This window comes from Nanorana parkeri, unplaced genomic scaffold, assembly GCF_000935625.1.
Source record: "Nanorana parkeri isolate BGI_ZX_2015 unplaced genomic scaffold, ASM93562v1 scaffold1084, whole genome shotgun sequence".
Lineage (NCBI taxonomy): Eukaryota > Metazoa > Chordata > Amphibia > Anura > Dicroglossidae > Nanorana > Nanorana parkeri.
Window position 1 is genome coordinate 393,427 of NW_017307352.1, and position 27,457 is coordinate 420,883.

Here is a 27,457-nt window from a genome sequence, read left to right on the forward strand (position 1 = left end):
GCCCCCAGTAACAGTAAAAAAAAAAAAATATTAAAAATAAAAAAATAATAATTTGAAAGGAGATAATAAAAAAAAAATAGTAAAAAATAAAAAAAAAAATCCTGGAAGCAGGGCGCTGGGTGACGCCACACGCCTGTTGGGGGGGCACTATTTTTTCTTGTCACGTGTGCAAAAGCTGGCTACGGCTATGCTCCCGCAGAGCTCGTGCAGCTGCCGGCTGAATGTGTCAGATACCGCAGACGGAGAGGGGCAGGACACCTCTCCCCATGTGCAACGTCGGCCACGCGAGCACCACTGGAGGATAGGACAGCGGCGCCTCTAGAATGCACTGGAATGCAAGCCGGACAACTCGCTGTGTTCAGGAGCGGGAGGGGCGTGGGGTTGCACCGCAGAAACGCCCCGTGCCCACAGTTTGATCGCCCGCACCCGGAACACAGGCACATTAGTGCTTGCATTCCGGTCCAGTGTGATCTGCAAAAATAGTGCTTGGTCTGGCTGCAGTGCCATTGACTTCAATGCACCACCACGCAGGCGTTTTTTCGTTGGTAGATCTCATCATTTGAAAAGTAAATCTCCAGATGAAAAATTGTGGGCGCCCCTGCTCTAACCCCTTATTAGCTTTGTCGCCCTACTCTGGACTTTCTCCAGCTCAAAGACATCCTTTCTGTGGATCGGTGACCAAAGCTGCATACTCAAGATGAGGCTGAACTAGTGTTTTGTACAAGGGAGAATTCAGTTGCACTTTAAGGTTTTAAAAACCATATTTGTTTGTATAGTGCAGCTTCCTATGTCACTTCTCCATCTCCTGACTGCACAGTGGCAATAAATCACCATCATTACCTCTGCTCTATCAGCAAAAATTTGATCCAGGAAGCAGCAAAGGTAAATCAGGAAGTATCAGAGTGATCTCCTTGAGTGCACATTGTAGCAGAGGTGTGTAGGGTTTGGGTTATATACATTTATTTATTTGAACTGTGTATTTACCGGTTTACCTGGAGTGAGTTTGACTCAAAGTGTTGTGCTTATTATATTAATTTGCCTTTTTCATTGACAAGGCAGTTGCCTATATTAATTTAGTGTTGGTATGTATAATAAGGATAATGTATTATGTATAATAATTGAAAATTTAATTTTGCAATTTTTTTGTGAATAAACGTACTTTTAAAGAAATGCTTACATTTACTAGTGTTTCACCTAACTATGTTACCTCTTCCCTCAGATGACTCCAGCTGTAAGATCGTGGATTTGTTTGCTGCTGATGCTGCCAATTGTACTAGCCGAGTCCGTAGAGCAGCCCAGTGCAATCACAATAGTGTTACTTTTTCTGCTTCTAATGGTGCTCTGCATTGCCCTTGTCCTTGCCTGGAAAAAGCTTGTCCAAACTGAAGGTGGGGAGGATTACCATCCATCCGAGCTGTGGCAGAGAGCACAGGACATGGTGCAGAGTGTGAAAAGTAGATGGACCCATGAAGATGAAGAGGGGACTACAGTAGAAGACAGAGAAGATGAAGAGGAGGAGGAGGGGGATTTCCAGGGGGAAGAGCCAGATATCACAGCTTTGTGACAGGACTCATGATGGGCATCTTTTAATAATACTTGATAAGGTGCAGCCAAACATGACCTGAGCATTGTCTTTTTTTTAAGTCTATGTTGTAAATGTGGTCAGCTATGCATACCTATGCCTTTAAGGTGTGTGGGTGTGTGTGTAATAGTATATATATCTCCCTCCATGACCTTTCTTGCCTTTCTGCTTAAATTCTTGCACCACCACTGATTCTGTGGTCTTAGCTGAGCAGCTTTTAGCTGAGCATTCAGGCCTAAACATTGATGAGACCACATGGCCTTGGCTGGAGGAGCATGAAATTGCAAGGATTCCAGAAGCAGGCTTCTTCCAAGATCACTATACATTTAATATTAAAGAGGAACTTCACACTTACAAATTACATCAAAGGCCCCTTTAGAAATGTTTAGTAAAGGCAATCTACGAATAGATGCTTGCAGATGTTTTAATCTTTGTATACCTTATGTTTCTTTTCCACCCATTCTTCCCATTTGCTCTATGGGCAGATGCATTCATCTCCCTTTGCTTCCTGGAACTCCAGAACTGCCTCCTGGAACATGTGACATTGCATTATCTCAGGAGGAAAAAAAATATTTTTCCAGATCTAATAAGATTTTGCAGTTTACAGATGAGATTTCCTGGGAATGTACTTGTGATGTACCACCTGTGAGGCCAGGGCAACATCACTAGTGCTTCACACAACCAGGTTACTGAAGAAAAAGTAATTGTAAGTAAAAGCAAAAAATGTTTAATGAATCTAAGATGATTTTATATCAGCATGCAGAGCTGATGTGATTTTTAGTAAAAGGGGGTAAAAGTCCTCTTTAATTGGGAGGGATGTATATAAAGCAAGGTAAGGGCAAAGTTATAAATCCACTTTAATGTATATAATTTTGTAAGCATGTGTTAACATTCCTAAAACCTTCTCTTGCTATTTACCGCGTAAAATTTGTAATTATATATAAATATGAGGTAGCCACATTTGCTTTTTATGTATACATGTACTGTGCTTCTTGCTTGGCAGTGCTGTACAGCAACTATGGTTTCACAGTTGATATTTGAAGGTTTTAATCTGGTGGTGTGAGCAACATCGACTGTTTATTTAAAGTGTACTTGTCAGATTAAATATATGACACTGTTACTTGAAAGTGAAACAAGGATTAGGACGATGGCCCTAGTCTGCACACTTACCACTTTGACAATCACATAAATGGAAACATTTTGTCAGGTGTTATAGTTTTACTCCAGATCAGTGACTAGTATTAAAGTAAGATGAAAGCCCAACTCTGGGCACAATACTCTTAAGGTGGCCATACACTCTACAACCATCGCAAGACTTTCGTCTTGCGATGGTTGTAAAGGGATTAAAAAAACTTACGATCTGCCTATCTTGGACAGGCAGATCGCACTCTCGATCATCGCAAGCCCCTCCCCCTGAGGGGCGGGCTTCCGATGACCGCAATGCTGAACGGGCAGTGTGCGCGTGCGCACACCGGCCCGTTCAGCATTTGTCTTCCGAGCACCGTTCTAACCAGCCGAGAATCGTACGATTCCCGGCTGGTTTTCGAACATGCTGGTTCGACAGAAGACGTGCGACTGTACAGTAGAAACGGTCGCACGTCTCCGTTCACACTGCTCGATTATCGTACGAAAAACCGATCGCATACGATTATCGTACGATAATCGTGCAGTGTATGGGCACCTTTACAGGGTTCTGTAAGGTGAACAGTGCCTTTCCTCTGAAGCCCCCTGCCATAATCAGCACTACCGTCTGCTGAACTTCTCCAGCTCTGGCTGTTAGCATCGCAGGTCTCAAATGGGTTCTTGACAGCAAACTGACCACTTCAGATATTTACTAACTACAGCTCTTCCCCCCGGAAACTTGCTTTTCTACTGGAAAACTGGTAACAGTTCAATCATAAAGTATTTTAGTTACTGTGTAGAGCAGTGGTTGTCAACTTACTAGGTAAAGAGGGCATCAAATGCAACCCCAATGTCTCCAAATATTTATTACATGCATACATATGCTTTAGGAACTATCACAGACTGAAGCCAGAGGAAATAGTCAGAGATAGTTCAACAAGAGTGGTTGGAGACTGAAGTTATGCAGTAGCGGACAGTGAGAAACTAGAAACACATTACATGAAACTGCTGGAGATCACTTTTGATAAAAGGCCCCTTTACAAATCATTGCTTCCACTACTGACTGCTGGGGTGCACTTCTAACACCAAAGGACTGTAGGTTGGACACCAGGGATGTACAGAAGAGTCTGATGGGCCAGGTTAGCCTTCGATTTTTAATATTTTCTGGATTTTAGCATTGAAATCACCATGTCATATTTTCTTGCTGTATTTCCAACCTTCACCTATATGTTCATTAAAGTAAATTTAAAAAAATCAAACCGAGGTAATGGAATATCCTTAGAAACCATGCCTTATGGCCACGGTAGGTTTGCAGACCTTGGAGATGAAGCTCGGAAACAAAAGAAACTATTTGGTGGTTTAATTTATCTTCATGTGAAATGTTGGTTTTAAAATGAATGGCCTTTTAAGTGTAGATACCTCTTCAGCTTACAATTAGGAAAATGCCACTGTACACGGCCTAAAAATAAATAAATTGAATGAGTTTTACCTTGACCAGAGATCCCCTTAAAGTGACATTAAACCCTCAGATTTTTTAACATAAACGAATACTGTAATGTGCGCCTTACTGTAATCCATGGTTGTTTCCCTTCTCTTTGCTACTCTTCCTTTTAAATCTGTATCTCTTCTCATGCTGGGGGAGAAATTCCCTTTGCAGCGGAGTGCCTCTTCCTGTAGTGCTGGCTCAGGTTGTGAACCTGCACACAGACACCATGTATCCATTCCAGAGACAAGGCAGTCTGCTGCAAAACAGAAGTTCTGCCCAGCATAAGAAGAGATACAGATGTAAAAAGGACGATCATCAAAGAGAAGGGAAACAACCATGGATTACGTAAGGCACACATTACAGTATTGTTTTATGTAAAAAAAAATCTGAGGGTTTAATGTCACTTTAAGATAATTTTAACAATGTCGGTATAACTGGATATCGTGACACGGTCTATAGTCCTCTCATGCCAACAAACATAATTTTCTATTTAACGCAATGCTTGAAGAGTCTATATAACCATACATGAATCAGACAGGTACTTCAAAAAAAATTAGCAGTCCTGCCTTACATTGTTTACATATTTCGAGTTTAGTTTAAAAGAAATAATACATTTAAAACAAATTATGCACATTTAAATGTCATAAACCTAATGTGACCTTATAGCATCCTTCACTAAATAAAAATGAAAGTAGTATACAAGAAAATAAAAGGAATACTGACCTTTTTGAAGGGCAATGTGTCAAAACGTTACTGTCTTGAAGAGCTCTGGGCCCGTACATTCCGATTCCTCCAGGTGTGTTGAATAGCTGCAGAGGTTCCTCCCACCTACCGCTATGTTACTACTGTGTTATTTAGCAGCACAAGGGTTAGCAGGAGGACCCACAGAAGCAAGCAGGGGGTACACTTTCTGACAAACTCAGAAATATCAGCAAGCTCTGCAAGACAGCACAATTTTAACTAGGGATGCACCGATACTTTTCGAGTACCAATGCTGATACTTGGCATTTTCATGAGAACTACCAGGGTTGCAGCGGGCACAGCTGGGACCGGGCTCTGGTGCTCCACCACTGTTCTGAAATCATTAGTCGATATTATTTTAGAAAAACTGTCACATGACAATAAAGAGAAATGTATCAGTACTTGTAAGTACTTGGGCAAGTACCAGTATTGTACTCACAAAAATTGTATCAGTGCATCCCTTTATTTATAAAAACAAAATCATACATTAAAACAGAGATGTACAAATCCCAGGAGCTCCGTGTGCTCCTTACAAATGACAGCTGCCTCCTAACTTTTGACATTTTCTAGTCTAGTCTTGGAGCTCGAAAAGTATCTGTACTTGTACCAAGTACTGTACTTGGTATCGGTGCATCCCTAATTTTAACACACATCGCTGAAAGTGGAAATTGCACTGAATTGAATGTACAGTAGCAAAAGAAAAAGGGAGTCCAGCTAAAAATATGTGATTCATTGGACAATAAGATGTTTAGTCTATTGGTCAATCAACTAACCATGCAATTAAGTAATTAATGAGCAGTGGTTGGTCACTTAGTTCCTCAAGAAGAGGAGGAGGAGGCCTCAATAAGTACTTATACACTCTTTGTGCAGGAGATGGAGCTTCAATTGGAGGGTCATTGGCAAGTAATCCAGTTAGATACAAAAGAGTATACCAAATGCATTGTGCTTTTGATTGTTTGGTGGCAGTAGCTAGGGTTTGGATGAAGGATTCTCATACATCAAAATGTTTTGGACCCGAGTTTCTTTGTTTAGAGAGGCCTAAACCTTTTCCATGTGAAACACATAAGTTAACTTTTCTATGAACAAAGAAATAAGAGTAGATCTACTTGTCCAATATGGATTTTGTTTGGCTACAAGGGAAATAATAAAGTTGTTTACACCCTTTAGAAATCCAGGTACCAGAAAAGTCTATTATTCTGAAAAGTAAATTTATAATTATTAAAAACTGTATAAATTGGCAAAAGAAATGAAATGCAGGCACCCTCAGGTGTCTGTATGTGGTTTAAAGGCTTCCTGAGTTTCCAGGAGCCCTGCAATCAGGCCATCAGAAGAGGATATGCCAGTGCAGAGGTCATGCACTAATATACTGTCTCCTGCACCATATTCCTGGTGATAAGTAGCGTTAGTAGCCAACAGTAAAATATGTGAGGTAGGTGGGGTGTGCCAGCCAGTGCTCAAAGTTTTGCTTCAACCTCGTTTTCAAATTAGAATTTATTAAACCAACAAACCACAGTTTTTATCAATTTTAGTTTTAACTTCCATGTTACCATATCATTAACTAATATTATCCCTAACATCTGTTAAAGGAAGTCTGTAATGAGAGAAATGTAAGCAATCACTGCTGACATTCTCAAAATGCCAGTTACCTGGCTTCAATACTTTGTGTTATTTATATAAAAACATGCAGTCAACTAAGTCCTAATCTGCCGAGTATTTTGTCAGAGCCTTTACGTTAGCATGACACCCGCATGCTGGCATTTGTGGTAGGAGAGACAAGTTAGAATTCCCTTCCAATCTACAGTGTTACAAATGTACATTGGTTGCAACCATCGCTTCTTATTACATGCAATGCTTCCTCCTTTAATAGACTGTGCTTCTCTCTGCAAGCCTATGGCATTAAGGTTTATAAATGCAAATGCATCCTATATAGTGGATATATATTCATGTAACCTCACCCTTGCACCAGCTGCTCTTTTGCCCAGGCCCATTTTTTCCTCCATTGCAGAATTTCCGTGTGCAGCAATGCTTCCTGTTCCTAGACCCTGTCCCCTGATGACACCATCAATGTAATCTAGTAATCAGAAGCAGGATTGGGCAGGATAAACCTATAAACTCCTAATAAGCTCTTGCAAGGCTAGAAGGAGTTACATGCTAAAAGTACATCGTGTTTCTCAGATCTTCTGATCTGCTTCATCACGAACTGTAGAAAGTCTCTGAAGATATCACAAATTAGATCTAATGTTAGTAACATGTCACATACAGTTTAGATATACCATCACATTGTCACAATAATCATGAGATCACTTACACATATGTTGAGCCTTGAGCTATTAAATCTGACGCACATTTGTTGTGTAAGTGATCTTATGATTTGATATGATATAAAAGCATTCAATATATCTCCAGCCCCATCATCAAAACCTACTTAAAGGAGAACTATGGAGTCAGGGCTTTTCCCCATAGTTCTCCTAAAGGTAACGGGAGGACACAAACTAGCGTCCTCCCGTCACCCTAAGCTCAGTATACTGAGACGCCGCAGCCGGGACGGATCCCGACATTACTGTCGAGATCCACCCAGCTGCGGGATTGACAGCTGGCTCTGCCCATCTAGAGGCAGAGCCAGCTGTGCCTGCCCCCTCCCCTGTCCGTTCCGCCAGTCAGCGCTGGAGGATCGGACAGGGGAGGGGTGGAATCCCTGCAGGGAGCCATGAGAGACGGTCTCGGCTCTCTGCAGGGATATATCGAGTAGTGAGCGAGCGACGCTATGTGATCGCTCAGTTCCCAATCTATTGAGCTGACCTCTGACAGTTTAATTGTCACAGGTCAGCTAGAACTATGAGGCTGAGTGATTTTCACTCACCTCATAGTTCTCCTTTAAGATAATTGAGACAATCTTTTTATATACATAGACATGTAAAGTACTGTTTGTTGGGGTATTGAGGGTACTATGTGTAAATAGTTATTGTTATAACCTATCATTGCTGGCATTCAGTGGCAACTGTAAAAAATGGCATATCAAGCACTTTTCTTCCTCTCTTTTAAATGTTTTTATATATGCATGTTTGTAACAATAAAAATACATTACAAAGTTCAATTATAAAAAGTATCTATGTAGTACATGATTTTTTTTTAACTAAAAAAAACAAACAAAAAAGCCTTTTAAAGCTTTTTTTTTAGCTTTAGATAGAGTAAGGGAGAGTTATAACCTCTGTCAGCTTTTTTTCTGCCAGCTGTGTTTCATTGGGGATATTTTCCTTTGCTTCCTGTCCAATAGACACAATTAGAAGAGAGGAAATCCCTCCAAAGAGAAGGAAATGCCTGGTGGTCAACAGGGTTGCCAGAACCAGTGTCCCAATTGGAAGATTTCCCCTCTATTCTTGTTCGGATGACAACCCAAAATTTAGCATTTTCTTTCACTTTCACTGATAATAAAGTCACCAGGAAAAACGCAGAGGGTGAAGCTCCTTTATGAACCTTCACAGACAGACAACCTTGATCTGCTGGACTTAGTAACGCACTGGACTCAGCACTTAGTCACGCTCTGTACTCCGTAACGCACTGGACTCAGGACTTAGTAACGCACTGGACTCAGGACCAACCTGAGGCCCTGCAGAGCCCATGTGAGACCCCACACATACCTGAGAACCCACACAGTCCACCGGACAGAGCACACCTGAGACTCTCTATGGTGGACTCTACAGGGTCTCAGGTGGGCTGATTGCCCGGGTCCCTTTTCCTGCACATGCTCCTTACCTGCCGCTGCTGGGGCCTGGCCTCTCCCGCTGCGGGGCCGGTACTGCTGGGGTACTGCCTTGGCCACCGCCGCTGGGCCCGGCCTCTTCCGCCGCCAAAACAGCACAGCTGGGGCCAGGGGGCCCGCACCCCCCAGGACCCTGACATGGGTATCGGCAGTACCAGTGCCGAGACCGATAGAGCTTTCTTATTGAAGTGTTTAAAACTGCTGCATTTTTTTATATAGTATAAAAGGGAAGAAAGACCAAACCTTTTGGAAAAAAAACGCTTTCTGTAAAAATAAAAAGGCCAGCACAGTACGAAGATTGCTGAAATAACCATTTTTTGGAAAGTAGACACCCCAAGGTGATCTAATTTTTTGCCAGCGCTATTATGGATAAGGACTGATCGGACAAGTGTGGGCGTCCAATCATGTGCATGTAGTATGTTCCAAATGACATTTGAATGGATTTTGAACAACTTGCACATACATATAGTTACAAGTGCACCTGCATAGTACATGTCTGATCCCTACTAGCTGGTACTAGAAACCATTGAGTCATGTTTGGATATTATTGATGTATTATGTAATAAAGTAACCTCAAGTGGGAACTGCTATCTGGTACTGTATGCCGTTGAGCTATTTTCCAATGTACCAAAAGGACTACATCATATCTGTAGAAGGTTATGCTCTAAAAAATGTTGCTAAATTTACAATCTGGTGCTACCTTTGGTGTGACGGTGGACTACTTTATTACCATTTGTTTGGAAGATTTTTGTAGGACTGTACAGATGTGGATTTTTTTGAATATCCATCTATAAGTATACAGCATATTGATAAATGTTTGCAGTAAAAATGTTATGATCAAGGGACATGTTATGTAGGGTGTGGCTCTATGTAACTGAGCTATGATAAATATTGTATACAACCACATGCGTTTAAAAATCAAATGGTTAATGTAAAATACTCCATACTCAAGTGTGGGGATGAGCTTGGGTTCGGTCCGAACCTGAGCTTACCAACCCAGAAGGAAGTTCTTTCCACTGTTGCCCAATCAGCTGTGGCCAGGGAAATCCCTGTCCACAGCTGCACCGTAACAAAGGGGCAGTACGCTGTGATGTCATTAACAATTTATGGCCATAGGGATATAGTTGGTCAATGACATAAACCTAATATGGCCATTTAAGGTCAATGATGTCACCACAAGCATCCCGCCCCTTTGTTTATGTGCAGCTGCAGAGTGGGTGATGCACTGGCCTGCTGCTGATTGGGCGGATGGACCCATCTCCCTTCTGGGTTTGGAGAAGATAAGGATCAGACCAAACCTGAGCTCATCCCTACTCCAGGGTATACGAGAGCAAGCTAGTTGCTAATTTAGATTACTGTGGTGGTGTAGTGGATTTTTATGCAATGCAAATGTACATTCTAAAGACAAGAAATTTAGTGCTGGGACTTTAGAAACCTTTCCATTTGCTTTTCTTTAAGCAGTTCAACTTGAAGGCATAGTCTCCCAGTGAGATAATATTGCCATTTGTAATTATATTGAGATCAGAAAGCACTCAGAGGTTTTGTTATATTTTCTTAATATCACCTGGAAGTCCCAGTATTTATTTTTTAATGGTGTTCTTATCTAAAAATACTCAGAGAAGATTATTCCCATTTTCGTAGGGTTTTATTTGCGTTCAGATACACACAACACTTTATTGTGTCAGCAGCAAATTCAAAGAAGATTATTAAAACCAGTGTCAGTTGTTAATTATAATTTTTAAACAGAACGTAACAGTCACAGACAGCCTGAAAACAAACGCATATAATGCTGGGTTTAGTTCCAGAGTCAATATCTTTAGTTGTATCACCTTAAAAATTGTTTTACTTTCAGACAGAGTAGAAAACTTGTATACTTGCCACTCTTACGGCTAATTCACAAGGGTGGCCCACTGAGACCTTTCCTGTTGCCGTGTGCTAGCTAGAATCCTAGGCAATCAGTTGTTTTACTGGCTCCAATGAGCAGCCCTACTGTTACCAATACTCTGACAATGCTTTGCTTTCTTTGGTGTTTAAAGCCTGCCTCCAAAAGTCTACTGGTTTCCAAAGCAGGCTATATCTTGTATATCTTGCATTATGCTGATCATTTCTGAAAATGCAATCTCAATACTAATTCACTCAGGTGACTATAGTGTGTAAACTTCAGATTTATCACCTTAAAATCCTGTTTTTGGACACTTGTATTCCATATCACTATCCACTGGTGACAGCCCAGTACAAATCTGAGCGTATGTCCGACAACTGGGGAGATACAAACACAGGCTGCAACTGTGGAAGTTGCTTATACCAGGATTTCTTCTATGTTAGTGGTTTTGGTATCAGAGAATCACAACACTGTTGAAGTTCTCTTTGAGCTCTTCTATTATAAAATGTCTGAGCTATTCCCCTTGTCTGAAATCATTAGTTTTGCAATAATTTAAAATATTTGTTTTAGCAAATACATAAATTGTACTTCAGGGTCCAAAAAACCTGCATAACTGCACATAATTTATATTTAAGAAGTAATGCACTAAAGTGTAAAGGGATGTTTCCTCGCCGCTTCTGCCTCCATTGCAGCTGGCGACAATATCTGGTTCATCTGGATATGGGGGAGCATGTGACCTCCTTCCCTTACACAATGCTTGGGGCTAGCAACCAATCACTAGGCCCCATCTCTACTACTAAGCCTGTGAGGGTGAAATGCATCAGAGAGGTACAGATCGAAGGCAGGACTATAGGGCATTTGTATGGCCCGAATAACATTTTATATAGTGATATCATTCGTGCGTGGACCAATTTCTTTTCTGGACTGTAGGCCCAAGCGCTATCACATGACTCAGGATGCGTGACACCACTCTCCTTAGTGTCTGACCCCAGCCAACATAAGGGATTTTATTGCCAGCTGCAATGGAGGCAGAATTGGAGTGCCATCAACATGAGTATCAGGGGTTTGGGGGGGGCCCTTACCGCAGACCCTGTCATGTTTGCCAAGGCAACAGTGTCTCTTTAATTTTAATACCTAAACATCTTGATTTCTACACAAGATCAATTCACAACAGTGGATTTGTGTTGTGGTGCACACAATGTGCGTGCTAGTGTGCGTTGTGCATGTGTACTGCGATGCGCTGTTACAACACAATGCAGTGCTTGTTTATTTTTCATTTTTAACTTTGTAACATGCTGCGTTGCAATAAAAAATATGCCTGCATCATTTTATTGCAATTCACACCAACGCAGCACACTGATGTGAACAAGCCCAATACTGAGCAAGACATTTTCCCTTGGGTGTGTGTTGAGACTGTGTTGGGCCAAGCTGGCCAACGCAGCCCAGTGGGGCTGGTGTCAACAAGCCTTTCAACAGGCTGTGTTTATCAATAAAGTAAATTCAAAAATGCGATTTCTTTCCTGAGGAGAGGAATGAAAGAGTAATGTAAGTCAAACAGGCCTCGGCAACGGATTGGCTTTTTACATATTATAGCTTATGACTACAATAATTTAGAGTTAACAGACTAAATATGAATAAATAAGCAAGAGGTATTTTTTGCATAACTGGTTTGGGTAGCTAACAAGATTATGCATTTTCAGCCCATGATGTAAAGTAAGAGTAGTGGGGAGGTCACAAGTTGGGAGGGTGATGGATACTGGACTGCATTTCAGCTGTGTTTTATACTAGTGAAAATAAAAATCATTATCTAGTTGTATTTAGTCATCTGAATCACTTCAGAAAAAACAAAGCTTGATATTTTAGTTAGATTAGAGTCCATGATCTTTAACATATTAGAAATAAAGAAATTATTTTGCTGCAAGTTTGTTATGGAATAACCTGTAATCTGTAACATGGTAACAGTAATAATACTGTGCTGTAAAGCAGTCTGTTATTTCCCTGAGTGCTGCATTCTGTATACGGAAAAGTTACCACAGTTTTTTGGCTGGGCCTGGTTGCTGCCTGATGCATTGTGGGAATCCTCCCAGGCCAATTCAATAAGGCAAAGTGCAGTAAAATATAGCAAACAATTAGAAATCACTAGTGTTAACCAAGTAGAACTCCACTTTTGTTGTGAAAAAAACACCCCCAAAAGAAAGCACAACAGCTCTTCCAGTCAATTATACACTGGAAGTATTGTTTAGGAAATATTTTAGATTCTAACTGATAAAAAAGTGAGTGCAATGTGGTCTACCTGCTACTATCATATAATCTTTCCCAGCCTTGTAATCAAAAGTACTGTATGTTATCGGACATTCCTAGATGTCCAGCATCCTCGATACGTAGTTGTACAAAGTCTAGAATGCTCAGAAGTAAACATAAGTACTTTGATGGGTACATCTGTAATATGACCTCAAGATGTCCGCAGACTTCTGGTAAAAGCAAAGAGCTAATGACGTGAGCAGGGCAAACAGAAATCTGGGTAGTCTGGTAAAAAGTAAAAATGTATCTTTCCACCTATACCAGTTTTTTGGAATATTTGGAAAATAATGGCTGGCTGCAGACCAAAAATATAAAAGGCATTTTTATAACAACACCAAATTATAAAGTAATTTGCACAATTTGTAATTATTTATAGCAAATTAAATGACAAAAGTGGAGTTTTACAAGGAGAGCTTGTCCCTGGCTACTGTACTTTGTGTATCATCAGTGCCTTACTGAACCAGCCCAATTGTCTTTATATCTGCTATACTGCTCGCCTTCCTTTATTCTTACGGCCTCTGGAGGAAATAAGAAGTGGCTTGGTGGACTCGAGAGGCTTTGCTTCATTCTCAGAAACTTGAGATACACTTCCAGGGCTGAAAAAAGAAAAAAAAAAAATCTTAAATTAGTGGGAGCTTATTATTCACCGTCTATTACCCCGGAATTATTCACCGTCTATTACCCCGGACAGTTAGGGTTGTTATCGCTACACTTAATGCTTTTCTTATGGGCTTGCATTGTAATAGCTCGAGCTATTACAAGTTCTCTATTCCTTGCCCATAAATTGATTGCGGTTAAATAGAGATCAGCGTATCCCCCTACGATTGCGGAGTGTTGGAATGAACTTGCTAGGTGCATAACCTTTAAAAAAAAAAAAAACACACTCATTGGCTTCGAAATTCTATAAATAAATGTGACTATCTGGTCGAGGTGGATAGCTGCCCATTGCCCACTTTTAAAAAAGCAGGAGGTGAAGAGCTCCAGCCAACCACTACACATATGTGTGTGGAGCAAATAGAAGAAATAACTTCACTACCCAATTAAACATTTAAAGTGAGAGAGAAGAAAAGAGAAGAGAGCAAATAGCAAAAGAGAGAGCTATGGATACTAGTAGGCACTCGGTCGATGAACAGACCTGCAGCTGCTTTCATTCTGATACAGTAGAATGACTGCCTGCTCTAGCTATGATAGTAGACAAGCTTAATCATATCTCCCAACCCACACATACACTGCTATTGACTAAAGAGGCAGCCCATCATAGCACTAGGATACATAGTAATAGAATTTCACCAAAGTTACTATCTGTATGGATTTTGTTTGTCCCCATTTAATGAAGATGCTAAATCATGCTAGTACCTTAATTGGAGGCTGATTAAATTAACACTAGAATGTGTATGTGTGGTAGGACATTACATTGCAAACTCCTTTGAGGGGCGGTAAAGTGCTCTATAATATTATTCCAATATACAGTATAAACAAATAATAAAATAAGTAATTTACTTTAGAGTAAACATTACAATAGGTCAAACCATAAAATATATTTAGATGATTAATTGTGTTGCAGACTCCTAAAATAGCTCACACTGTGTAACTCAAATATAAACATATTAAGGTGAGATCCGGGAACATATAAAATGTCACTTTCAAACAATCAATGATATAATTATAGAAAAGACACACAAACAAATACAAATATGGCTTTTGATGTATATTTATCTTCATGTGTCTTTTCTATAAGGCTCCGTTCTCACCTAGGCATCAGCGTTTGAGCATATAGCGCACGTTTTGTTGAAGCATACTATCTAGTGTGGTTTTGCACATTTTTATGCGCGTTAGATGCGCATATACAAAGAGGCATGTTTTATTGAGCGGATTGAAATGCATTGTGGTGAATTAGCAAACATGCGCACAAACAGGTGTGCAAAATGCGTGTCGCCCGTTTTCATTCGCTTCCATTGAAGTCTATGTGGCCAAATGCACTGTAATCTACCCAAAAGAGGCTTAGGTACCTTTTCCAGTGTTCGGCGTTTTACAGCTTGCAGCAAAACTCTCAGGTGTGAACAGGGGCCATAGAAATTAATAGGATTTCTTGTGTTGAGTTTTGTCATGCTTAGCTTTGAGCGTCAAAATGCCCAGGTCTGAACAGGGGCAAAGAATACATACATTTATCATTAATTGATTAACATTTTCAAGGTATTCACTTATCTGACCTTTTTCAGTGCCTTGATATCTCCTAAAACATATAATTTATTCATTTAAAAGGATCCTGTCACTTGCCCAGAATACCTATACAACCAATTAGTGGAACTGACACTAAACTCAGGAGTTAAATCTTAAAAAATGTATTCAAGTACCTTAATTATTACCAAAAATGTAGCTTATTTGTGTATCACTCATTTGTAGATCCTCAAATTATCTATGAATTTTTGCTGACACTGTCCTTCCTTATGGAGGGTGGCTACTCCAAGCTTGCTCCTGTAATGGACCACAAGCTCATGTTTAGGTTACTAATTTGTATTGAGATGGTTGTCCATCTCGGGAGCAAGCTTGGAGCGGTGGCTACTTAACAACACACACAGGGACCATGGGCAACAAAAGTAGCCACCATCCAGAAGGAAGGACAGTGTCAGCATGAATTCAGAGATGATTCGAGGGTCTACAGCAGGGGTGGCAAACACAAGGCCCGTGGGCCGAATCGGGCCCGCCGGACCTTGTAATGTGGCCCGCACAGCGCTGCCTGCTGTCAGGATGGCGCAGCGGTGAGGGGGAGAGAAGCAGCGCCCGCAGCTGTCAGGATGGCCGAGCAGGTAGGAGATCGGAGCCGCTGTCATCCTGTCAGTTTCAGGATGACAGCGGCTCTGTGTGCATGGCAGAGCAGGGGATCGGTAAATATCATTGATATTTACCGATCCTAACGTGATGCACAAATAAGGTACATGATTGTTACTAGTTAAGGTACTTGAATGCATTTTTAAGATTTAACTCCGGAGTTTAGTGTCACTTTAGGTTGGAACTCAACTTACATACTTGTTGTGAGTCAGTGATTGAAGCAAGGACAGCCCCACAACTTACATACAACCTACATACAAAGCAAGTAAGTAATGGCAGCTCCCACATATCTGTCTTGCCATTAAATGACTGCAGTGATTCACCATGCTTCAAAGATCTAAAGCCTCAGGCAATGATTGCAACTGAGAAATTGCTATTAACCGTACACTACCCACCTGACTGCACTCAGGAACTTCCCAGTAACTAATTAAAAGGGGTGATAGGAGACCTGCTGTAAGGGAGTATTGCAAAGCAACACAAAATTAGACATAATAGAACAGAAACAATGCTCACATACAACTCATCAAAACCACATGACAGGATGCAGATATTTAAGCTGGCTGCAGTTTGGCAGAGCAGGAAACACTCACCACATCTACCACATGCAACTAAAGAAGACAATTGTATGTGTGAGGTGTGCTGAACTAAAACAGCGCAGTTCAAAGTGGAAAGTTACACGTACACAAGCAATCTCCTCTCTGCAGCAAAGCCAACCCCTACATATCGTATGAAGAAAGCACAAAGCTGCAAATGTTGTGCAATATCTGTACTGTGAGAACTGGAAACAATTAGTAGGCGAAGGTGCAAAAATAGCTTTTCTTCTTGCTGTATTTTTTAAAAACAATTCCATACTTACAAAAACTTACTTAGTAGTTTGCATTGCTGGGCTAATTCCTTAAAGCCTAAACTATACTATTTGCATTTTTAGTATATATTGTACTTAAAAGTAATGTTAATAATTCACTTTAACTTTTTAATTACAAATTGGTTCATATAAGAGAACAATTAACGAGAACTCTAGTGAGCAGTATTTGTAGCTGAAAAGATCACAAAAAATAAATAGGTTTTCATTTCAAACTGAAAGTCCAGGGGCTAAATAACTCAAACATTGTGGACACCACCACCACCGCTGATCCTGCCTTGTACTTGTCAGTGAGAGGGGCAGTGACAAGACTAGCAAGAAGAGCAGCTTTGGGGAATAAAGCCTCTTTGACAAAACTATTATTAAAGCCTGCATCAGTTGGGAAGGGTGAATGATGTGTATGATTTAACAGCCTGCAGTTGAGTTTTAAAGAAACGAAAATCTGTTCTGAAAAATACACTTATCTTTTATGATGTCTTCATATAAGGCATTGGTGCACAACTTTGAAGATTACATCCAGTGTGTGGCCACTGCTCCTCCTTAGAATTTCAAAGCATCATCTGAACTAAAAGGTCACCTCTGGTTACCCAGTTTCTAAAATTGTTATGTACTGAGCCAGATATAAAATTACTCTTCCAGTGCATCACTACGGAAAATTCCTTTCTTGGAGTTCATTGAGGATTTTTAGAACCATGGGTGATGCTGCTGCCTATAGGAAGACTGGCCAATAGAACAGAAACAAACTGTAGGGCAGCAACAGAGGATATAGCCACTCCTAGCGCTTAGTTTGTAACAAGCAAGTACCAACTTTGTGTTCAGAAATGGAATCAGAATTCACTTCCTATGTGAAAAGACATCCATCCTCCTAAGCACACTAGCAATAACTGAGCCTAATGGATGTAGCAGGGTTTTTTTTTCAGTATGTTTATGGCCACTAGTGCTGCAATTTGTTTCTGTTCTAGTGTCCAATCCTCCTGTAGGTGGTAGGACAATCATAGTTTTAAGAACCTTGTGGTCCCCTGGCTTAGACCTATTCAGCTTTGACATGCTGAGGCACAGGAAAGCTATGTTAACATTCAAACTTATGCATATGTCCCTGGTGGTTAACAAATAGTGTAGGTTTTGAGAAACGAAGAAAGACTTGCGTAGTCATTTTAGATACATAAAGTGCTGAGCTGAGTTCTCAGTTAATAATTAAAAGTATGGCAACACCCTTGGAGTTAACATGCTCACCTCTGAGATGGAAGATGAGGAGACTGATGCCATGCTTGGAAGCTGAACACCTGTCGAAGGCTTTCCAGAACTGAAGGGGCGATGTAAGTGAAACCCTATCCAGTAGTGAAAAGATAAAAGTTTACAAGCATGACAGAAAACTAACAAATACATAGGAGGACAGCCATTCATTATTATTATTATTACCATTATACAGTATATAGGTTTCTAAAAATCCTGCCTAGGAAATCCATGCCTTTTTATTTGTGTATCTCTTCATAGCCTTACCTTCCTAAAGCAGAACTACATATATAAAAATACAAATAATGCATCTCTGCATTCATTAATACCTTATTAAATGTACTCTTTTTTGCAAGCAGTGTAGTTACCTAAATTTGACTCTTGCAGTCCTGGCACAGCAAAGCTTATTCTGGGGGAGGGGAAAGCAGCACATAAAGCCAGTCAGCTGTGATGCTAACAATGGACATGCTGATAGAACGGTAGAGCAAAGTGACAGGGGAGTGAGCTCACCAATCACAGGCTTAAGAGGGACAAGACCTATAAGGGCTATGTCACACTAGTGATCTTGTCGCTGGAGAGAACTTGCTTAGCGAAAGGATCACTATACAGGTATAAATAGGATAGAAGGTAGAGAAAATACTTGTGTTTATATGTGTCACTCCCTCCTGGCTGAAAAAGATGTTACGTCTTTGCTGGTGACTTCTATATTCTATAGGATTTCCTATTGATGAGAAAGAGATGCCTTACTCAAGCCACGTTAAAGGAGAACTATGGGGTTAAGGCTTTTCCCCATAGTTCTCCTTAGGGTAACGGGAGGACACAAACTAGCGTCCTCCCGTCACCCTAGGCTCAGTATACCGTGAGCTGTAGCTTGCGGTATACTGAGACGCCGCAGCTGAAGCGGATCCCGACAATTATGCCGGGATCCGCCCAGCTGCGTGACTGACAGCTGGCTCTGCCTATCTAGAGGCAGAGCCAGCTGTACCCGCCCCCTCCCCCGTTCGTTCCGCCAGTCAGCGCTGGCGGATCGGAGCGAGGAGAGGGGAATCCAGCCCCTCCCCTTTCACGGCAGAGAGCCGTGACAGGATCGAGAGGTGAGCGAACGCCATTATGTGTTCGCTCACCTCCCAATCTACTGAGCCGACCTGTGACAGTCTCATTGTCACAGGTCGGCTAGAACTATGAGGCGAGTGAAAAGCACTCACCTCATAGTTCTCCTTTAAGATTAAGAACAGGAATGCCTCATTCAGGTGTCCAGCAAGGTAGTGACACTTAGGAGTAGTCAGGTATTTTCTCTGCAGTTTTTAGTGATCCTCACAGGATCACTAGTGGCGGCATGGACCCAAGTGTCAATTAACAGCAACATAGAATAACGAGGATCTTGGCCTGCCAGGCAAAGATGCACTCCATGATTTATGCAACAATTTTATTGGCTGGAAGTTACAATCAGCTTAAAATTATTTTATAGCAAAAATATTTCTGCACACATGGCACTCTGGGTGTGTACTGACCACCCATTACAACCAGATATACTTGAAAATGTATTTAGGGCCAAAAGCTCTGTGAAAAAGGGGAATGAATAATTGGAATAATTTTGAAAATGAAGTCACAGGAAATATGGTATAGGCAGATAAAAATTAAGTTTCACTTTACTGCATGACATGGCAACAATCAGAAATTATTTTTCAGAGGATGAGAGCTGCTGAACTCAAACTCACCAAGAAGGCTTGGTTTTCGCTCTCACTGATGAGAGCATCAGGACTTTCAATAGGGGTCTGCCGGGTAAAATGGACACCAAAGTGGCTGACATCATCCTCAGACAGCTAAAAAAAAAAAAAAAAAGAAATAGTATTAACTGTAGTTTTGTACTGCTGCATAAGTGAAAACTGTTAGACACAAAATATGGTCTTATTAAACAACAGAGGTGACAGGTGAACCTGTCAGGTCCTAAACAGTGTGTAAAATTTACTATGCGGCGTCTCCAAATAATCTTTAAAGCAACTGTGTGCATCTAGAGAGAATCCTGAATTACACCCAGGCTCTATAACAGGGCAAAAATCTCCAATGACTACAAAGGTTTTGGAATTGAACTGTGGAACTGTTGAGGGCGGGAACGTACTCAACGTGGCAGGTTCTTAGTTCAACCTGCGGGCTAAATGAAGAAAATATAACAGATTCCTCCATCAATGCTTACGAACATTGATCGAAGAATCTCCTTCAGTCTTCATTGTATTCTGACGGTGGCCGTCTGCCGCTGTCAGAATACCCCCCAAAAAGCCGGCAGCTGAATGGCTGTCGCCTCTGTTCGTTCAAAGATTTTCCAACCTGCCCTTTCGACCAGCTGATTGAGGAGTGCCGACAGTGGAGCCCACTTTGTGAATTTTGTTTGGTTTATCAAGAAACATCTGAAATTCACTTACTGTATGGGCAGCTTTAAAATCAGAAACACAGCAGTTGGCCACCAAATGAGAAATACGTGAAGCTTACTTCTAGAGGTGCACCGAAATGGAAATTTTAAAACCAAAATAAAAAAAATTGTCAGGCCGAAACCCAAAATGTTTGGAGTCCTCAATCTCTTTTTCTGTGTCCCCTGTTATCAATGAACAGGAATCCTTTATGAGTGTTCCTGTTCATTGATAATGTAGCCCCTATATAATATACATATATGTGCTATCACATCGATTCCTGTTCCTAACTGTAAGGAGTTAACTTGTCCCTGTGTGTGATCTGAGGCGGAGATTTGTGGGGATTGCAGTGGAGAGCTGACACTGGGACATTGCTAATAGAGCTCTTGGGAACTACCACTCCCAGGATGCTGTGCGAGAAGGAGGAGGGCTATGCACTGCAGTGACTGAGCATGCCCAGTCTGACTGGGGGATCTGGAGAAGACAGGCTGTGTGTGGCACTGTGTGAATTAGGACTGCATGCAACAGAGCTGTGTGATTGCCACTGAAAGATTGGGACACACAGAATCTGTACAACAGCACTCTGAAGGACTGATGTTCATCTGCTGAACCAGAGAGACTGTGTTCTAATAGGTTGGACTTGATGGACTAAGGTCTTTATTCAACCTCAAATACTATGTAACTATGTGTTCAAGCGCCCGTACTGAGGCCTAGTGACACCACTACTGGCCAGTAGTCATGGAAGGGTTGGGCATTGCCAAAGAGAAACCTTAAAAGGACATACACCCCATTCAAGAGAGGACATTTAAAGACATTTGGCCTCGCATACATCAGTGCTGACAGCAGATAGCTGCAGCTACTGAGTTGCAGAGTGCTTTAGCCTGCTGCTTAATATCCTTTTGTGCGATTGTTGGGTATACTATTGCCATAGTTGCTTTCATATATTGTGTTATTATTAAATCTGCTATAAAACTTTTCAAAAGGTGTGTTGGTGTGCTGTGGATCCACGATTTGGGTGATCATTGGTGTAGGGGGATAGAAACACCCGGTTATTCAGCGGCTCCTTCGGGGGTGAGCGCTACAATAACATGAGGACATGGTATGTTTAGTATAACTACAACTATGAATGAACAGGGGGTGATGTAGATCGCTCCCATTCATTCATAATTGAGGATATAGTTAACATACCATGTTCTCAATATGTACAAGCACTCAGCGATCACTGAGTACTGAGTGTGTGTACCTTGCTCTTCTCTCTGAAACGCTGTCACAGGAGGCTGATCGAGAGGTGCATGGAGGAGAGCTCAGCCTCCTGTGACAGCGCGGCCCATCTCCTCCCACACACCGCTCTGCCGGACTGTGATAGGATGCTGAGCGGTGTGGGAAAAGACGCCAGACGCTCACATCGCTCTCCTCCCGCAGCGCTCGGCCATCACAGTTTCTCTCCTCCCCGCTCGGACACAGAGCAGCGCCCAGCTGGGAGGAAAGAAACCTGGGATGCGCTGATGTATTGGCAGGAAAATGGCACTTTCGGCATTTTGCCAAAAGTGCCATTTTTGGCCGATATGTTTCGGCGGCCGATATATCGGTGCATCCCTACTTATTTTGCCACAGTGCTCTCTGTGCAATACTGTGGTGAAATGTGGGAGCTGCTATTAGCTCCACTACTTGACTCTTATGTTCCCAATACTATCAAGGCTCACCGACTACCAAGAGGGTTATTCACTTACCTGCCGAAGGATCTAGCCATAGCTGCAGCTAATCCTTTGGCTCGCTTCGGCAGCCAGAGCCCTTCGGTTCAGGTCGAACCGAAGGGCTGCTGTACGGGATATTCACAATAGCCCCTACAGCAGCCGAGCTGAACGCATATGCTTCGGCTCTGCTGAGCCGTAGTCCCAGCCGAAGCGGGGAGAAAGGTCTAACAAAGAAGACCGTTCTCCCCGCAAATGACAACAGCTGATGTGATGACAACAGTGATGTCACGGTTGGCTCAGTCCAGTTGTTGTCCTTCAATGACAGACCAGCGTCCCCAGGTTATTTGAGGACACTGGGCTGTCTTTAAATGACAACTGGGCGGAGCCAGCCATGACATCACGGATGGCTCCGCCCATTTGTTTTGATTTGTCCGGGATCTGCGGGCAGCCTGTCAGGTGCCAGACAAATGTAAACAGGTGGGTGTAGCTAGCGGTGGCGTCACAGCTGGCTCCGTCCAATTGTTTATGTTGCCGGCATCTGTCAGAATGTCATTCTGTGGCGGGAGTTTATCACGTACGGACGGCTTATTTTTTATTCGTGATTGACCCAGGATTACGTTGTTTCGATCAATTTTTTTTTTTACAATAAAGAACTCGTCAAAATCTTTTGCTGCGTTTTTTTTTTCAATTAAAAGGATTTTTTTCTAAAAGTCTGGTCTCTTTATTTATATTTTTACTTTACCCTTACTCATTCACAAGGTGGAGGGGCCGCATCTGGGTGCCCCCTTATTAATGGAGTACCCTGATGCGAATAAGCCCCCCTACCTGCATCCCCATAGCCAACGCCCCAGGGCTTGCAGAGAAGAGGCCCTTGTCCCCCATCGGCACGGGGACAAGGCGCTTTTCCAGTGGGGACCCTGGTATGGAAGGAGGGGCGGGCAGCTCGCTCGTCCCCTCCCTTTCCTGCCCTGCCAGGCCTGTGCTCGGATCAAGGGTCTGGTTGGGAATTTTAGGGGGGACCCCACGTCCCCCTCAATTTTTGGGGGTGGGGTTCTTCCTTAACATTTCTACTAGACCAAAAGGGCCTTGTATGACTTTTGGGGGAAACCCCACACTTTGTTTTTCTTTTCAAATAGGGGTCCCTCCTAAGTTTCCTACCAGAATAGCTGAATGCTTGGTGGCATTCAGCTATTCACTCACTGCCGGAGCTTCGGCTCAGCCGATCCAGATGTTGGATCAGCTGAGTCGAACTGCAGCTGTCCGGATACAGGTAGAACTGCCACTGTTCTCTCGAGTGTAATAATCATGCATTGGGCTCTCATCTCCCATCAACATCTAGAAGATTTCTAGAAACGACTCCGTGCCAATTCACTTCAGTGTGCCGTTGTGGCTCAAGACACACAATTATCAGTGTCTTGTTCACCCTCCAGACACCCATTAAGGTAAAAACATGTGCCTTAACACACCAGCCTAAAGGTACCGGTGAGGAGGGGAGATTAGCTGCAGCTTATGGGGGATCCAGGAGCCCCTGGAGAGCCCTTAAGGTAGCTAAATAAAGAGAGATAGGGTGTAGCACTGTGCAACTTATCTACAGACATCCTGCCCATGTCCCTCAGCCTTCAACCCACGAGTCTCACTGGCCTGCTCAGATGACTGTTGGCAACTTCAGACCGACCACGTGGATAAACATAACAAACAGCTGAGCATGGGTGCATATTAGGGATGCACCGATACCGATACAAGCATCGGTATCGGGCGCGATGGGTACTCGTACTCATGCAAATGCTCTGATGTCTAAAACGAGTACCTGTGTCCGCCATCTTCCACCGCCGCACACAGCACACAGGACCGCGTCTGCATTCATGCAAGATGGCCGCGAACTCCTTCTCCACGGGCGAACAATAGAATATCAAGCAGTAGTGATTTTTTTTATAAACCTAATTAAAATCACTACTGCTTGCTATTCTTTTTAACTAAGCCTTGTATCCCCATATGGTGGAAAATGGATGAGGCTGAGCACATGTCAACGCCCGAACACTGTAGTGCGTAATGCATACATATAGTGTGGAACAGTTATATTTATTTCTGCATACCTGGCTGTATATTACATTTTTTAATGTATAATATACAGCCAGGTATGCAGAATTAGATATAACTGTGCCACACTACAGGTGTGGGCTGGGCACAGGATGGCATAAAAAAAGTTATATCTGCCCCTTCAAGAAAAAGTATCGGTAATTGGTATCGGCGAGTACTAAAAAAAAAAAGTATCGGTACTCGTACTCAGACCCAAAAAAGTGGTATCGGTGCATCCCTAGTGCATATGCAGGAGGCAAGAAACACAAGAGTTGAAGCTGGAATCTACTGGAGGGTTACATTCTCTAGGTCTTGTATTTCCTGCAGATGGGTAAAGGAAATCTATTTAGCCAAAACAATAATTCACTTCTAGTGCCCAGGTATAACATGGTAATAAAAATAAAACAGATTGAAAAAATTGTCCCTTGAAACTTTGTACCCATCCAACAGTGGCACCGTTTCTATTATCTGCATCAACTGTAGGTTATCTATAAATTTCCATGTTTTGCCTAAAACATTTACATTTACACCAGGTCACCCAATCATATCAGGTATTACCAGGGCCAGTTTGCTCTCTCTGCTGCCCCAAGGCCAGGGTCCTCAATGTGCACCCCTCCCCGCCATCCCCCCCCAAATGGAGAATGGCAACCAGAAGGCGGGGAAGGCAGGGTTAGTTTTTACTTTTTTTTTCATTTATCTTATCTTCTACTTTTTAACTTTTTTATTACCTCTTTATTTTTCAATTTTCATTATTATTTTTTATTTATTTGCTAAATTTATCAAATTTTATTTTTTTTCACTTAACTTTATTGCTATCATACAGGAGCTAACAAGTCCATGTGCGAAAGCATTTGGAGGTGACAGGTTCTCTTTATTACACCTGTCACCTTCAATACAGGAGTTCTATCACAGCACTGTACTGGAACTTCTGGGACAACTGAGATGTGAAGGCTGGGGGTGCAGCTCTCCCCTCTCACTGTTTACACAGAGGAGAGCAGATAATGGATGTTCTCAGCTCTTCTCCCTGCTCTCGATTCTGGAGAGAGAGGTAGCTGGTGACAGGTGAGGATGGACAAGCAGGCTGCATACAAGTGATCTCGGCGACATCGCCAAGATCACTTGTAAACGAACGAGCTGCTTCCCCGCTGTACATTTAGCCCTGTTTGCCCAAAGCGGGGCTAAATGTAGAAAACAACTACCTGCCCAGCAACTGGAACTTCATGTCTCGGGCGATAGGAATTCCACATCCCTGCCGCCCCATGACCGGGCCTCTGTTGGCCTTGTGGGAAATCTGGCCCTGGGTATTACATTGATCACTAGCAATTCGTTATAATGTTTATTTACAGAATTCTGCCATAATATAGCAAGGACTTATTTAGTTTATAAGCAAAGGCTTATTTAATAAATAACCTTAAAGAGACAACTGCCACTTTTTCCCATGCCACCCTGCACGCACAAACCGAGGCCTTGCTAATGGAGCGGGGCTTTTGGGAATGAGGGAGCAAAATAAACCTCCGATATGATACAGTGCTCAGGCACGAGCAGCCAATATTACTAAGTTGAACACTGTGATGTGGGGAGGCATGTGATTATAATTATCCTTATGTAATTTCCAACTCTGTAGCACAGGACGTTTGGGTATTTTTTTACCCTGACTTCTAGTAGTTACATGGTTTGGTTTATTTTTTCACACATCTTACTTTTTCTGTGCTACCTTCTCATTTTTTTTCTATCTCTCATCTTTTATTATAAATCTTGCAGAAACATATCAGATGTGGCACAAGTAATTTTTAAGATGGCTATAAGAAGCATAAATGTGGGAGCATTGATTTGTCAAGGGGCTATAATTGCAGTGATCTCTAGCGTGTCATGTGATGATTTTCCAATGTTTTACTTCTGAAGAAGTCCAGGCTCCAACAACTAGAACATGCCTATAGTCTATGTGTTACATGTCTGACAGCTTTCTGTGGCATTACATTTACTGAAAATGATGTGCTTTCCTTTAGTGATGTCAGGGCCTGCATTTGAGGAATTAAAGAACAGCACAGTCTATAAAGACCAATCAGACTCGTGGTAGGCAGGCTTAGATGCCAACACAATTGGTGCCTATGCCTCCTACATACACAGCATAACCATACTCATGTTACATCTACAGCCATGTGAAAAAGTAAGTACACCCAAAGGAAACTGACATAACCACTTGCTGTACGGAGCATTTACTTACTATTTGCGCACACATAATGAAATATAAATTTTTGGCTAGAAAACAGCTTCAAAGCCCCAAACAATAATATACCGTATTTTGCGGTCCATAAGACGCACCGGACCATAGGACGCAGGGAGGTCCGGTGCGCCTTATGGAGCACTCGACAGACTGTAGCTTCTGTCACAGCTTCTATGACAGAAGCTGTGACAGAAGCTGCAGTTAGTGACCGCTGAGACAGGTGGCGCTGCGATTACAGCGCCACGGTCTCAGTGATCACACAGAGCAGACGAAGAACATCCGTTCTTCGTCTGCTCTATGGTGATCTCGATCGTCGCCGCTGCTCGGTTTTAATACGAGTGATCTCATTAGATCACTCGTATTAAACGAGCAGTGGCTCCTACTACTCGCCCGGCGCCCGAAACTGCATGTCTCGGGCGTCGGGATTCACTCCATAAGACGCAGGCACATTTTCCCCCTCCTTTTGGGGGAAAAAAAGTGTGTCTTATGGAGCGAAAAATACGGTATGTTCTGAAAGCAGAGGCCCTGTAGAATAAAAAAAAGGCTAGTTGCAATTTTTTATGTCACATGGTTTTTGCGCACAGTAATCGGAGGAGAGATCAGCGTCTGGAAGCCGCTGAATGTCTCTCCGATCATTGCGGGGAGACCCGCCAAGCCGGTCCCGGGGAAACCGATCACTTATCCATAGAACATTCCATCAGTTGCAAGATGTTTGTGGGTTTCCTTTAGGGATGCACCGATACCACTTTAAGGCCGAGTACGAGTACTCATGCAAATACTCGGTATTGCCGCCGATAGCGATGCTTGTATCGGTGCATCCCTAGTTTCCTTACATGAACTGTCCCTCCTCAACGAAACTCAAATCAGGGCTTTACACAGGATAGTCAATAACCTTCCATTTCTTCAACTTCCACTTTTGGACAAATGGCCTCACATGTTCATCAAGAATACTTTGATATGATGCAGGATTCATAGTTGACTCTATGACTGCAAGCTGCCCATGCCCTAAAACAGCAAAGAAACCCAAACATGCTCACTGTTACTGTGGCCAAGCAGCTATCTTTGGCTTGTCAGTGCACAGAATATTACTTGAGAAGGCTTAGTCTTTCCCTTTATGTTGAATGGCAAACTGTAGTCTTGCTCTAATAGTCTTCTTGAACAGGAAAGGCCTATCCTGGCAACCCCTTCCCCATGCAATTTAAATTGGTGTAATATTTTTCTGATTTTAGATGCCTGCACTTTGACATCAACTGTTGCAAG

The 27,457-nt window shown here is 42.3% G+C and overlaps 1 protein-coding gene across 1 annotated transcript in view; it reads right to left on the reverse strand.

Moving 5' to 3' along the window:
• Nucleotides 1-13,301: 13,301 nt before the first annotated feature.
• The window catches only part of LOC108796234 (ribosomal protein S6 kinase beta-2-like), a 45,999-nt gene continuing 31,843 nt past the window's right edge, over nucleotides 13,302-27,457 (reverse strand). Inside the window, exons 13-15 of the mRNA XM_018567691.1 lie at nucleotides 19,517-19,621; nucleotides 17,799-17,893; nucleotides 13,302-13,470 (exon numbers count right to left, since the gene is read on the reverse strand). Coding sequence (XP_018423193.1) covers nucleotides 13,359-13,470; nucleotides 17,799-17,893; nucleotides 19,517-19,621 — 312 coding nt within the window. The 3' untranslated portion in view covers nucleotides 13,302-13,358. The remainder of the gene's footprint in view (nucleotides 13,471-17,798; nucleotides 17,894-19,516; nucleotides 19,622-27,457) is intronic.